This window comes from Python bivittatus, unplaced genomic scaffold (assembly GCF_059951505.1).
Source record: "Python bivittatus isolate LINGU-HERP-01145 unplaced genomic scaffold, Pbiv_v1 ctg000700_np1212, whole genome shotgun sequence".
In the NCBI taxonomy this organism is placed as follows: Eukaryota; Metazoa; Chordata; class Lepidosauria; order Squamata; family Pythonidae; genus Python; species Python bivittatus.
Window position 1 is genome coordinate 46,805,523 of NW_028277098.1, and position 13,492 is coordinate 46,819,014.

The 13,492-nt window shown below is 38.0% G+C and overlaps 1 protein-coding gene across 2 annotated transcripts in view; it reads left to right on the forward strand.

Annotated features, from left to right (window-relative positions):
* Positions 1-8,414, forward strand: part of BEND5 (BEN domain containing 5) — a 949,534-nt gene extending 941,120 nt beyond the window's left edge. Inside the window, exon 13 of one of the 2 annotated variants that reach the window (XM_088153213.1) lies at positions 6,559-8,414. In XM_088153213.1, coding sequence (XP_088009339.1) covers positions 6,559-6,679 — 121 coding nt within the window. In that variant the 3' untranslated portion in view covers positions 6,680-8,414. The remainder of the gene's footprint in view (positions 1-6,558) is intronic. The other variant, XM_088153214.1, reaches the window with a different exon arrangement.
* Positions 8,415-13,492: the final 5,078 nt, after the last annotated feature.

Here is a 13,492-nt window from a genome sequence, read left to right on the forward strand (position 1 = left end):
CTGACTCACAAATTCTGGAAATTTTAAATATTTTCTTTAGTGTCATACATTGAAAATACTTGCAACTAGATGGATTTGCAGTAAAGAATCGGCACTGCTGGAAAGGGATTCAGTTCTCCAGTGAATGAGATGGGTGAGAAAAAAATCTTGGTTCAGTCCTCAGCCACTTCCTTAATTATGTTAAGTAAACAATAGTGTTCTCTTCCATCTTGATGATAGCAAATAAATTCTCAAGAATACAGTGCATATAATTCAATTTTATGAATCTGACACAACTTTTGTCATTCTGGAGCCAGATGCTTGTCTGCAATTTTGGTTCCCGCCTTGGATCTATGGCACATTTGAAATGGGGACTCAATTAGCATTTCAGTTGTTTCCCAGAGTATGCAACAGGACCATTGGAATCTATTGTTGATCCCTCCTGCTCCTGCATTTAAGCAGAGCACCTCTATCGACAGCTGTGCCAGGTCACAGGGTATTTTTCAGTAGTGGACAGCCACATGTGGTTGCCCATCTCAACTGTGCAATCCCTAGAATTCCCCAAGATTGGCGAAGGCTGCCCACCCCTGCAGTAAAAGATATACAGTCCTGAGGAAAGGAGAAGTAGTTCTACAGATTATATCTAACTCACTGATTCTTTTCTCCAGTCTACCTTTTTCATAAATGCATGGAGGACTGATTGTTATTTATTGTCTTAGCATGCTATGTCCTAAAAAGTCCTAATTTCAGAGAACATCAGCATACAGTTTATTTCATTGTTAGATTTATATGCTGCCTTTTCTCCAGAAGTTCAAGATAGCCTACACAGAAGTCCCAATTTTTTTTAAAGCAAACCTATTGGATAAGTTAGGCTAAGCTTCCATGATTAAAAATGGAGCTGAATCTGGGTCTCCTCAATCCTAGCTGAATATCTTAACGACTACATCATTCTGATTCTCTCCTGGCTGCCTGATCCCACTTGTTTACTTACCCTGGCTACTAGTTTCTGAACATGTAAAATTCACTTCTGTGGCTCATGCTTTTTTTCAGCTGCCTGTCAGTAGCTGTTTTGCTACCTGATTTGTGTGCCTGTGTGTATTTAATACTTTAAACTGCCAGACATTCTCAGAAACAAGAACCCTCCTACAGAGCTCTGCTTAATTAATTTTGGGACTCTCAGGGAAAGGCATTTGACATAATTAGGAATTATGGATGCTGGCTGTCCATCCTGTTTTAAACTGATTGCTTGTTAATGGTCAGAAATGATTGGCTCATGTTTCATTGATGGTAAACTCTGGAACTGAGTTAATATGTCTTGTTAAGACTGGGCTGAGGTTTTTCACACAGACTTTTAACATTTGCATAGGGGAGGGACAGAGTCCCTAAATTCTCATTCCCATGGGCTCTTCAGCAAGAGAACACCAAAAGGCTGCTTTGATTACAGTCTGTCCCTCCTTGAAGCCTTGGCCACAAAATATTTCCTTATTTAAGAAAGGGAGGAATTCCAAAAATCTGTCCTCCCCTCATCTTTAAACACAATGCAAAACTCCACCTCCAGCAAAACATAATCCCTGTCTCTCACCCTCTTTCACATACACTCATACAGAGACACAGAGCAAAACTGATTGACTGCCTATACCTTCCTTCTTTCACGGGGCACAAATGTCCATGTCAAATTAAAGAAAGATTTTCTTTTCACTCTCAACAGGACTCTCTCACTATGTCAGTTGTGACTTATCAGCTAGGGCAGGGTTCCTTAACCTTGGCAACTTTAAGACGGGTGGACTTAAAGCTGGCTGGGAAATTCTGGAAGTTGAAGTCCACCCGTCTTAAAGTTGCCAAGGTTGAGGAATCCTGAGCTAGGGGGAGCAAGGAAAAGATTTTTGCATTATCAGTATGAAGGGCAAACAATTATAAGAGTAAGTTTGTGAGTGAACCTACATGAAATTGTAAAGCAGTCTTGGGAGTGCTGCATCTTTTTGGAATCTGATGCAGGGTTAGCAAATTGTCCTTGTTCTTGTTTCCCACTTATAGAATGCAGTCCCAAGAGTAACTTAGTGGACCCCTAGTACATGCACTGTTCAGTGCTGGGTAAAGATCTTTTCTTTCTCCTGCACATTCTGAAAAATCCTTTCTTGTGCTGCTGGAATACTTCTAGAGTATTACTGTCCAGTGATTTTACATGCTCTTATTACTGCTGTTGTTGAGCTTGACTACTGCATTATTTTCCACATCAGTGTTTCCATAATTGCTCTATTGTATAGTATCTTTCTATCTGATTTGTGCACTACCCAGAGAGCTGAAGTTATTGAGTGGTTTAGAAGTATGGTGGACAAATAAACAAGAACTGATTTAATAGTTAGAATGGGTTTCTGTTTCACATAAAAGCATTCTATTGGTGAAATGACTTCTGAACGATGCCATGTGAGACAGTGAATATGTGCTGGTATTTCACTAGCCAGGTTGCTAGCTTCTGCAGAGCATATCTAAAACCGAACTTGGCAACAGATGTCACATCTTTATATCCTGCCTGTGTTCAACAGAGCAGAATATGCATAATCAGTCATCACTAAATGCCATGTAAGTGATAACTTTCCTCCCTTTTAAAATTATTTGGATGTTTATAAATTTCTATTGCTTCTCTAATAATTCTGGGAAAACATCTGTTATATCATGCCAGGATGCTGATATTCTCAAAGTTTTATGTCTTGTCCCTTGTCAATAGAGTTCAACCAAAGCTGACTGTCCTATGCTTTTAAACCTAATGTTCCTTTAATATTATTTCTGCATTTTATGGAGCATCCAGTTTCCCTGATGTAACTGTCCCCACACTTGCACATTTATTTTATATATTCCCTTAGTTTTTAGCTTTGGGTGTTTATACTTATTAGAAGGTAGCAGGTGTTATGTCTTGTGCACCATCCTAAATTTTGCTCCTATACATTTTTTCTAGTATTTTTTTCATATTGTCATACATGAAATAAAGGCATACTGCTGATAACATTAGAAGTAATATTCTTTATCATCTGTTTATACTTAAGCATAATACAAACTGTGATGTTTCTGTGGATGTGTGTGTGTACATGGTTACGGTCTTTATTATATATTCATTAATTAGAAAGGCATTGTAAGCTGTTAGTTTTTTGGGAGGTGGGGGGTTGCCAATTGCATCATTTGTCAGCTCTACAGTATTCATTAGTGGCCTAATATTTTAACAGATCTTTTTCTTAGGAAGGAAGATAACATGATGTGGCACTGAGTATATGTGTCTTTTTCTTTCTATATACTTTATTACCAATAGAACATTCTAATAATAGCAAAGTACTATTATTCCCAGCTTCCATGTGTGGCAGAGTAGATTACATTGATAGTTTTAAGATTAAAGTTTTTTTTTCCTGTGTGCCAAAACCAGGCTCAGTGTCATGTAAATACTATGAAACCATACCTAATGAAACACCTGAATGCAGGCATGTCTTGTAGCCTAAAATATATTAAAGGTAGGGGTGTTAAACAATGAGAGAGGAGTTTGTTGGACGTTGCTGGAGTTGTTTTTGTATGGTGTGGCCTGGAGATACTATGAGTATCAAGGAACAGTGGAAGAATAACCTGCAGCTGAAGACTTAGCAGGAGCAAGGAGAGCCAAGAGAGGTCTGCTGAGCACACTGGCTGGTGGAAAGGACTGTAGCTTTTGGAGGACATCAGAGAAAATAGCTGATCAAGGATGCTTAAATCCAAGAAGCCCAAGAAATACTTATTTTTCCCTCTTTCTGTTCCCCCACCAGGCTACGAGGACCCCAGAAATGAAGGAACTGAGAGAAGTTGCATGAGTTCATGGAGGGAAACAGATAAAAGTCTCTAAAGAGCTCCATTTGGAATTGTCTGTGTAGAATTCTATCTGCACAGTTTGTTAACCCAAACCTACTTTATTTATTGGAAGCACATGCTAATTATCTACCTAAAAGCACAATAATAAACACAATAATTCAGAGAACAATATGTGTATGTATAAAGTTCCTGTCCCTTTTTCTCACCCTCTGACACCTTCGTACATTTCATGGTTGTGTTGTTCATTAAATAGCAGCATCTATAATTCATCAGCTCCTCTTTTCTAGTCCCAGGCAATGAAAGTATCATCCACACAGTGTATTTAAAGAGCCAGTTTGGTGTAGTGTTTAAAGGCACCAGGCTAGAAACTGGGAGCCCGTAAGTTCCAGTTCCACCTTAGGCACGAAGCCAGCTGGGTGACCTTGGATCAGTTACTCTCTCTCAGCCATAGAGAGGAGGCAATGGCAAACCACTTCTGAAATCTTGCCCAGAAAACTGCAGGGACTGGTCCAGGCATCACCAGGAGTCAACACTGACTCAAAGGCACATACACATTGTATTTAAGCCAACACTTCAGCTTAAAGCTAACTGCTCAAAAACTTTCATAAAAATATTGACCACAACTGGTGACAAAATAGTCTGATTTAAAAAATAAAAAAAAACACCTAGAAATAGGCCACATTTACCTGAAAGTGTAGGCATCTCAAACTGGGAAGAGAATGAGGCCTACTTCTAGGTAGCCAAGTCCCTTCCTTTTTCCAAATTCCATGCTTTCAGGCATGGACAGTCTGAAAAGAAGTTGTACTTGCATCTGCTTAAACATGACTACATCTGTACATTTCATCCAAGACCCACATAAAGCAAGATTCCAGATTATAGATAACTGGTTCCTATAGGAACATGAGTTTAAGGCCCCTTCAAACCTCCCGCTTAAGAGATCTCCCAGTCTGAGCTCTCCATGTGGTCAGTAGAGTGGGGTTAATCTTCTAAAAATGTGCAAGGAAATGTTATGAAAAGTTTCCATGGTTGTTCTCCAGTCAGAGTAAATAATACTTACTGTTCCCATCTGCTCATTTCCAACTATCTATGGAAAAGTTGATGAATACCAATTGCAGCATAGGTTCTCCTGTTAACTGGGATTAGGAGATTGTGCATCACTTCTTCTGAAATGTTTAATACCACAACATGTGAATGTTATGGTATTTTGTAACATCAGCAAAGTAACTAAATAGGGAACGTTACAAACATGTTTTTAATTCCTCCAGTTAGAACCAATGTGAGCAGGGCTTAGATCATTCAAATTCTGTTGACATGGCTGACATGGCTCTGTCCTATGAATCCACAAACTTCCTTTGGTCATGGGCAAGGAGGTATGTGATAGTAGGCATACCCACTCAGTTACAGAATGCATAGCACTTTATCATTTACTGGAAGGTTATGAATCAAACTATATTATTGATTGATTATGTGCCATCAAGTCATTTTCGACTCCTAGCAACCACATAGATTGTCCATGATGATCTATCCCTAACCTGTTCTTTCAAGTCTCCTATTGCCGCTGTAACTGAGTCCATCCACCTTGCTGCTGGCTGTCCTCATTTTCTCTTTCCTTCTGCTTTTCCCAGCATTACAGCCTTTTCCAGAGAGCTGAGTAGGACTGAAGTAGGATAATTTGAGCTGGGTCATTTTTGCCTTGAGTAAGAACTCTGGGTTGATTTGTTCAATGGTACATCAGTTTGTTTTCTTGGCTGTCCAAGGTATTCTCAGGAGTCTTCTCCAACACCAAAGTTCAAAGATGTCAATACTCTTCCTATCCTGCTTCCTTAAAGTCCAACTTCTGCTTCCATAGAGTGTCACAGGGAATATCATGGCTTGCACAATTCTAATCTTTGTAGGTATAGATACATTACAGCATTTGAATATCTTCTCCAAGGCCTTCATTGCTGCTGTACAAAGTGCTAGTCTGCAGCATATTTCTTAACTGCTTGTTCCTTTACTGTTGATGGTTGATCCTAAAAGGCAAAAGGTATCCTCCACTTCGGTATCTTCATCGTCAGTTCTAAGGCTGATTGTTCTACCTGTTATCATTAGTTTGGTCTTCTTTATATTTAATTTTAGTACCATTTTTTCACTGTGCTATATGCCAGACTAATAATAGAATGACTGTAAAGTGTTCAGATCATGGGGTCATTGCATAGGAGATAGGTAACAAGCTCCTCCTCTCTGTTTCTGCAAACAGTAAACTCTTTGTTTAACAGACCATTCAGTAAGAGAGTATGTGTTAAATCTGAATGTCCACTATAGCCATAAATATTTAAATTACATCATTTGAGTCCATTTGCATCATTTTCATGGGTCTGTGGACTACTTCAGATATAATGGACTTTGGGGTGATGTCCAGGATAAATTTTTGTCCATTGTATCTGAAGTCCACCAAATTGGGGTCTGTTGTGCTGAAGATTTACTGTATTAGTAAGAGCTTCACATCTAGCTGTGAGCATATAAGATTCTTTCTGCCCAATTAGAAACCCAATCAGTGGCAGACTGATGATGTCCTGAATAATTTTCAGGTATTTAGTGTGTGTTCATTAATTATGAAATTGAAAGATTATTTTGAGGGTTTTGTGACAAATAACATTTTTGGTTGACAAACAGCTTAGCTCTGCCCAAGGATTACCATAGGTCATCTAATGTAATATAGCCTTGACATCATTCAGATTACTCATCTACCTTGTGTACTTTCTCTATTGACAGGCAAGAAAAAGCAAATCCCTACAGATGTTCCTACCATCAGATCCAAGGGAACTATCAAGCTGCCCACAAGCCAGAGAAGAGAAGCTATACAACTCTTAAGGAACACACTCACTCATCATAAATCACTAAAGAGAAACACCCTTCTGAGGAAATGGAAGAAACAAGTTAGATCAGCACTTTCTAGGTTTGAAATGGATGGTTATGGTCCTCCTTCCTTCCAGCCAATTATTTTTATGAGAGGGAGGCAAAACGTTTTTCTTACAAATGTTACTCTTGACTGTATTATTCACTGATTTATCACAAGTCTTATCTTTCAAAAACAAGCCAGTAAATATAAAAAATTCATTCTTATTCAGCCACATGGAATACTTAACATAAAAATGCAAATAGAAAATTTCACCCTACCATATTTTGAAGCACCAAGCTGTATAATGGAATGAATCCCAAAGAAACTAGGGGTAGTTTTCCATGATGCTGCATGATTTCTACATTTATGGTTTTTAAACCTAAGTATCATTTGCAAGGGTTACAGGTTAAAATGTTTAATGTACATGGATGCAGTACTGTGCAAATTAATGTTTAGATATTGTAATTTGAACAACCCTTTGAAATGGGTTTCTCTTATTTTTTTATTAGTTTTTGTTAAATTGAAATTGGATGTGTGTGGCAAGACTTTATTCATACTTGTAGCTCTCTTAAGACATTCTAAAATAATTCTCTCCATCCTCAGGATACACTGTGACTGCAATTTCAGGAATTTGGCCATGTTGGCTAGAGAATTCTGGTAGGTTAGTCCAAATGCATCTGAAGGGCATCAGGTTGGAGAAGACTGTTGTAAAAGGAACTGAATTTGTTGACTAAGGCAAACCCAGCTATACATATTCAACAGCATAATAAATAATGCATGTGTTAGTGTCTCTTTATCCTTTATATAAATTAATCTTAGTATGAAAGCAGAAATATAATAACATTATAGGAGAGCATCAGAATAAGTGAAATGTGAACCATTTAAGTGAAAGAAAAGTATGGTTCGGTATGTTTGACCCTTGTATTTATTTTACTAAATAAAACTTCAGCTCAGTTCAACTCTGTAATTGCATAGCTCTATCAGAAGGCAATCAGTTGGTTATTTCATGGGGTAAAGGGGCCAGGGAGCCAAAATCTTGTCTCCTTCACTGCTTTCTCATCTGAGCAGCTATTTGACAGATGGATACATTTTTATTAGGGTTATGCACACAGATCTGGCAATCAGAACAAGGGGACCTGATGTGCAATATTCAGTTGGGTGTATGTCCTTATCTATTTAAGAATAACTACATAATCCATTGTCCATGCTATAGTTGGATAGGACCATACGTCTAAGAAGAGCAATAGCCTGCAAAAGGTAGAAAACAAGAAATATGAAAACTTTGTGGAAAACCAATATAAATTCCATACTATTAGAATTTCAAGGCAGAGGGTTAAATTGTATACAATTTCAAGGAAGGATGAGTCCTAGAATGTATAAAGTAAGCATTATATTTTTCCAGTTCTATAGGCTGAGTAATCACTAACATAGATGGTTTAATAATAAAAACAGTTAAAAGCAGATAGAGAGGGAATTAGATATCTGGTTAATTAATTGTTCTTAGTTGAGTTTAGTGTCTAGTGTTGGGTTCTGTAAGGCTTCAGAAGCAAATTTTTACTTGATTTGTAGGATGGAGAATAGCAATTCAAAAATTTTATTGAAACCAAATGTTTGCAAAAGTTGTAGTTTTTGAATAGATTTCTGTTACAAAATAGGCCAGGTAAAGCCTGGGGATTTGTTTTGCAGCTCTGAATAAAAAATTGAATGAAAGCTTGATTGTATTAAATTCTTAATTTTGCTTACCACCTATATTTCTTTAGTGGTTCACAGTTTTAAAAGACAAAATAATTTACTGGCATTTTCACAGATTTTCTTTTCTTTGGCTTCAACTACATTTTGAATGGAAATGGTGACAAATCTTCCATTGCCCTGCCTCCCAATACATATATAATTGCTTAAAGCATTGTTAGTTTAGCATGGTTAAACCAGATTCCATTAGTTCCTCTTCCTCAAGCTGTTAGCTGCCACCACCTCCCTCCTTGATACAGTCTGGATGAGATCCTCAGTCTCTTTTTTCCTGACATCTTGCCAAAATCCAAATCCTTTATTTAACATGTATTAGGCATAGGTATGCTTAATAGAAACAGAAGCTTTGGTGATAGTAAATTTAGAATTTTATTTAATGCTGAAAGGAATTTGGTTTCATATTTGAATGGCAGCGCTTATCTCAAAAACCTTCCAGAAATTAAAAGCAAAAAATCTTCCAAACAGATTTGACAATTTAGTGATTTTCCAAAAATCCAGCAAGACTTAATTTCAGCCAGATCTCAATAATTCTAAGAACAAGAATCAGCTTTTAATGTCACTAGTGCATCTTACATGAAGCAGATATGTGAGTGCATGATCTTTCCCTTTTAGTGGATGAACTTAGAAAACATACTGGGGGGGGGAGGGGAACAGTAAAATTGACTTGTGTCCACTGCAAAATAGGAAAAAACAATCTAAGTAATCAGTGTAGATTTTTGTTTTGTTTTTTACATCGTGTTTGTGTGTGCATGTATGTATGTTAAAGATTTTCTTTATTTCCAAGAATGCTTCTCTATCCAGGGTGAAATGTATAGACATTGTTAAGGACAAATGACGTGTATCAGTATTTTGTTAGGAGTTATTTCTATTTCATAGAATGGAACAAAGATAAAAATAAGCTGTGGGATACTGAACAACAGTCTCCCCAGCTTGTCTTCTGGAAAACTAGTATCTCAGAATAGGTTCTGTGAATACACAGGTCTCCTTCATAGTTACCATTTGTTAAAGTGCCCCCAATGTGCTCTTAATATTCCAAATATACCAAATAATGCAAAATGCTTAGAGACCCCCAGTCTACTCATTGGTGCAGTCAACTGCCATTTACCCTTACTGTGCACTTGTTTCTTATGGATGAAGCTCTGCATGAAAAGCCAGTAAGTTCCACAAATAGAATAGAAATGAAAAACAATTTTTTCCCCCTACATCTTTTAGTTTTCTGGTGGAAGCTACCCTACTGGGCTGATGAATCAGTTCACAACAACAAATATGAGTAAAGTAGTTAGACTTCTGCACATATAGCACTATTAAAGGTTTATTTTTTTGAAAATAAAATTTATACTGGAGTAGACTGCTAGTCCTTGGTAGTGTCTTGTTTGGGTGATGAAATTACATACCTAAGAGGCTATGTAAGCCTGATCAATAAAAATGTATATGAAAAAGCAACACAGATTTTATCAAATTTTAGGAACAGAACTCCCTGTCTTGATGCACAGGAATACACAAGTTTCATATATGATCCTCTCTACCCTGAAATTCTAATTATGCTGCTGTGGAACAACATATTACTAAAACTGAGTAACAATCAAGTGACTCCATCCATTTTTCAAAACAAGAAGAAAATTATTTTGTTTTGCATACATCCTTCTGTCCTGACCAGAAAATCCTACTTCAAAACTTCAACACAGATAGTTTTAGTTGAATTAAACTTTTCCTGTCAAAGATTAGGTACTGTGGTGGTGGTGGGGAGGCCACAGTTGCAATTATTATTGTTATGGTTGTTGTTATGGTTGTTACTTTCTGCTAAACCATCAAAAACACCTTTAACACCAAGTTGCAAACCTGTTCTAGAAACAGGAATAAGCTGTCTCCTTCATGAGGGGACAGCAATGCAATTTTCAGTTTTGTCTATTTATGCCAATACTGTATATAAAATTCCTGGGTGAAGATTCTACAGAGGAGAAGAAGAAGATTTCTATAACAATTTTATGACATTTTCTGGAATGGGTAAAATGAACAGAGTTTAAAATTACCAGGCATGCAATCTCAAGAAGACAGGTGAATTCTTCCAGCTATCACTGTTCCATGCTATTGCAAACAGAAAAGCATTGAAGTAATTGAATAGTTCATATGCAGGAAACCACAGTGAACTGATATAACTTAAAAAGGAAATATAGATACAGAGAGAGAGAGAGAGAGAGAGAAAAGGAGAGAGAGAGAGCGAGCACTGGAAGTTCAGAGACAAGAAGAGGAAGAAGAGGAGGAAGAAGTAGTTGAAGTTGTTTTCCTTACCAGCTGTTGCTGGTTTTTTGAAGAGTGTTATCTCTGTTTCTCCTACTACCCCTTTCCTAGATCAGTTCAGACACTGGAAAGCCATAGTTTTCCATTAAGCTTCAGACAACAATGAATAAGAGAATAAGCTACAGGAACCTGGACCTCTTTAATAAGAATAAATCAAGATTTATTATTATTATTATCATCATCATCATCATCATCATCATCATCATCATCACAGTCAGCCAGATGTTTAGACTGGATTTGGCATTTTTATCCACCTACTGAGCCTTCCCAAGGAACTGGGATAGGCAGAGGTTGTTGTTTAATAATATTAAAGATATCGTCGCAGGATGTAAGCTGTTCCAAGTAAAGCTGCCTTTTGCAATTGACTGATGGTGATTTTGTCAATGCTGATGGTGTTCAAGTGCACCTATTACAAATCACCTATTACTATTGGTATTATTTTTGCTTTCATTTGCCACAGTCATTCTACTTCTATCTGCAGGTGTCTGTATTTTGTGATTTTCTCCAGTTCTTTCTCTTCTACTCTGCTGTCTCCAGGTATTGCAATGTCCACTATCCAGACTTTTTTGTCTTTCTTATCAACAGTTGTTAAGTCTGGGATGTTATGGGGCAGGTGCTTGTCTGTTTGATTTCTAAAGTCCCAGAGCACTTTAGCGTCTTCATTTTCTATTACTTTGTCTGTTTTGTAGTCCCACCAGTTCTTGCTGGCAGCAAATGGTATTTCTTGCAGATATCCCAACGCACCATTTTTGCTACTTTGTCATGCCATTGTTTGTAGTCAGTCTGTGCGATCTTCTTGCAGCAGCTAACTAGGTGGTCCACTGTTTCTTAAGCTTCTTTGCAGAGGCAGCATTTGCTGTCTGTTGCTGTCATTTCTGGTTTTATATGCATTTGTTCTTAAAGCTTGGTCTTCTGCAGCCAGAATTAGCCCCTCTGTCTCTTTCTTTAACTTTCCTGCTCTTAGCCATTGCCAGGTCTTGCTATTTGCTTTGCCTGCTAGTTTTTTTGTGTACTGGCCATGTAATACTTTGCCTTGCCATATCTCTTTTCTATATTTCATTTGGTCTTTCTTGTAGACCAGTTTGGTCTCTTCAGTATTTAATAAGCCTTCATGGTGTACTAGCTACAGTGCATCTTCTTCACTGTCCTTCAGATATTCTTCCAATGCCCTTTTTTCTTCTTCAACTGTCTGGTGTACTTGCAACATTCCATGCCCACCTATGCTCCTTGGTAAGTAGAGTCTGTCAACGTCGCTGCATGGATGAAGGTCATGATTCATTGTTATTATTTTTCTGGTCTTCCTATCCAGGGCTTCTAGTTCTGCTTGAATCAAGTATTCAAGCTGTGTAATTAATGACAGGAATTGCCTAGGTGTTAATTGCCTTGATGGTATTTCCGCCACTGAGTTTGGACCTTAAGATCTTCTTCACTCTTCTGATGTATTCACTACTAATCTTCTTGGCTTCAGTGTGCTTGCTGTTGTCAACCTGAAGGATGCCCAGGTATTTGTAGTGATCTTCATCCAGATTTTTGATGTTATTTCCATAGGGCATCTTGATTCCATCAGTTTTCACTATTTTTCCCCTGTTGATGGTAAGGGTGGCACATTCATCCAGTCCAAACTCCATTGCAATATCTTGGCTGTATATTTGGACAATGTTGAGCAGCGATTCTACTTCAGATGGTGTTTTTCCATACAGCTTCAGATTGTCCATGTAAAGGAGGTGGGATAGCCTGACAGTTGTTTGTGATGTTTGATAGCCATGGCCTGACTTGTTTAGTATTGTTGCCAGAGGAATCAATGCAATGACAAACATTAGTGGTGATAGTGAGTTTCCTTGAAAGATTCCTCTCTTGATGTTAACCTCTCCCAGTCTATCAGCGTTGACCAGCGACTGTGTCTTCCATTGTGACATTGATCTTTGCACAAAGCTTTGCAACCGGTAAGCAACCTTTCTTCCAGTAGTTGTGCAGCTAGTGGCCCTGGTTGCCCAGCCAACAGTCCTGAGTCCTGTAGCCCACTTGTCACCAGATGTCCAGTAATCAGAACACCTAGTGCAGTCCTTGTTGACCTGTGTGATGACCGAACTGGTGTAAGTTTCTGTAAATTATGTCTCACCATATTGTTTATGGGAGAGGCACTCTTTGTCTGGCTCCTCTGTGAGACCAGTCCAGTATGGCTGAACTTGTGACACAGCTCTCATCCTCCTCAGAGCACTCAAGCCCACAACCACATCAAGGTAGTGGCTCACTGGGGGTTGTTATTATTATTGTTCTTATTATTTAAATGTATGGCAGCTCAATTCCAATGGACTCTGGGTGATGTACAAAACTGGAAAAAAACATAAAAACAGCTAAAAACCATAATTTCATATCCTGTTTTGCTCTCAAACTAGTTCAAGCAAAGCAGTTTCCCTTCTTAGATGCCCAAGGGAATTATGCTTATGTAGAATAATGAGTATACCCATTCCCATGGTAAAGCTATAGTAACTGCTGTTCTTTTGTTGTGAATCGTTTAGGGATAAAGTAGACAATACACAAGAGTTCTGTGCCTCTATTGCCTGCATACTCATCCCATCTTTTCTTGTTGTAAACAGATGGTGGAGATTCTTGAACTGTTTTACAAAATGTAAATAGAGGCTAGACTAATTCCATCTTTGATAATCCTTCCACCAGTAGGGAAACATTTTTATTCAGATAAGCTTTTCGCATCTGAGCTGACACTGCTGTTCTCAGTTGTACTGTACTCTGGTGGATGCTGTT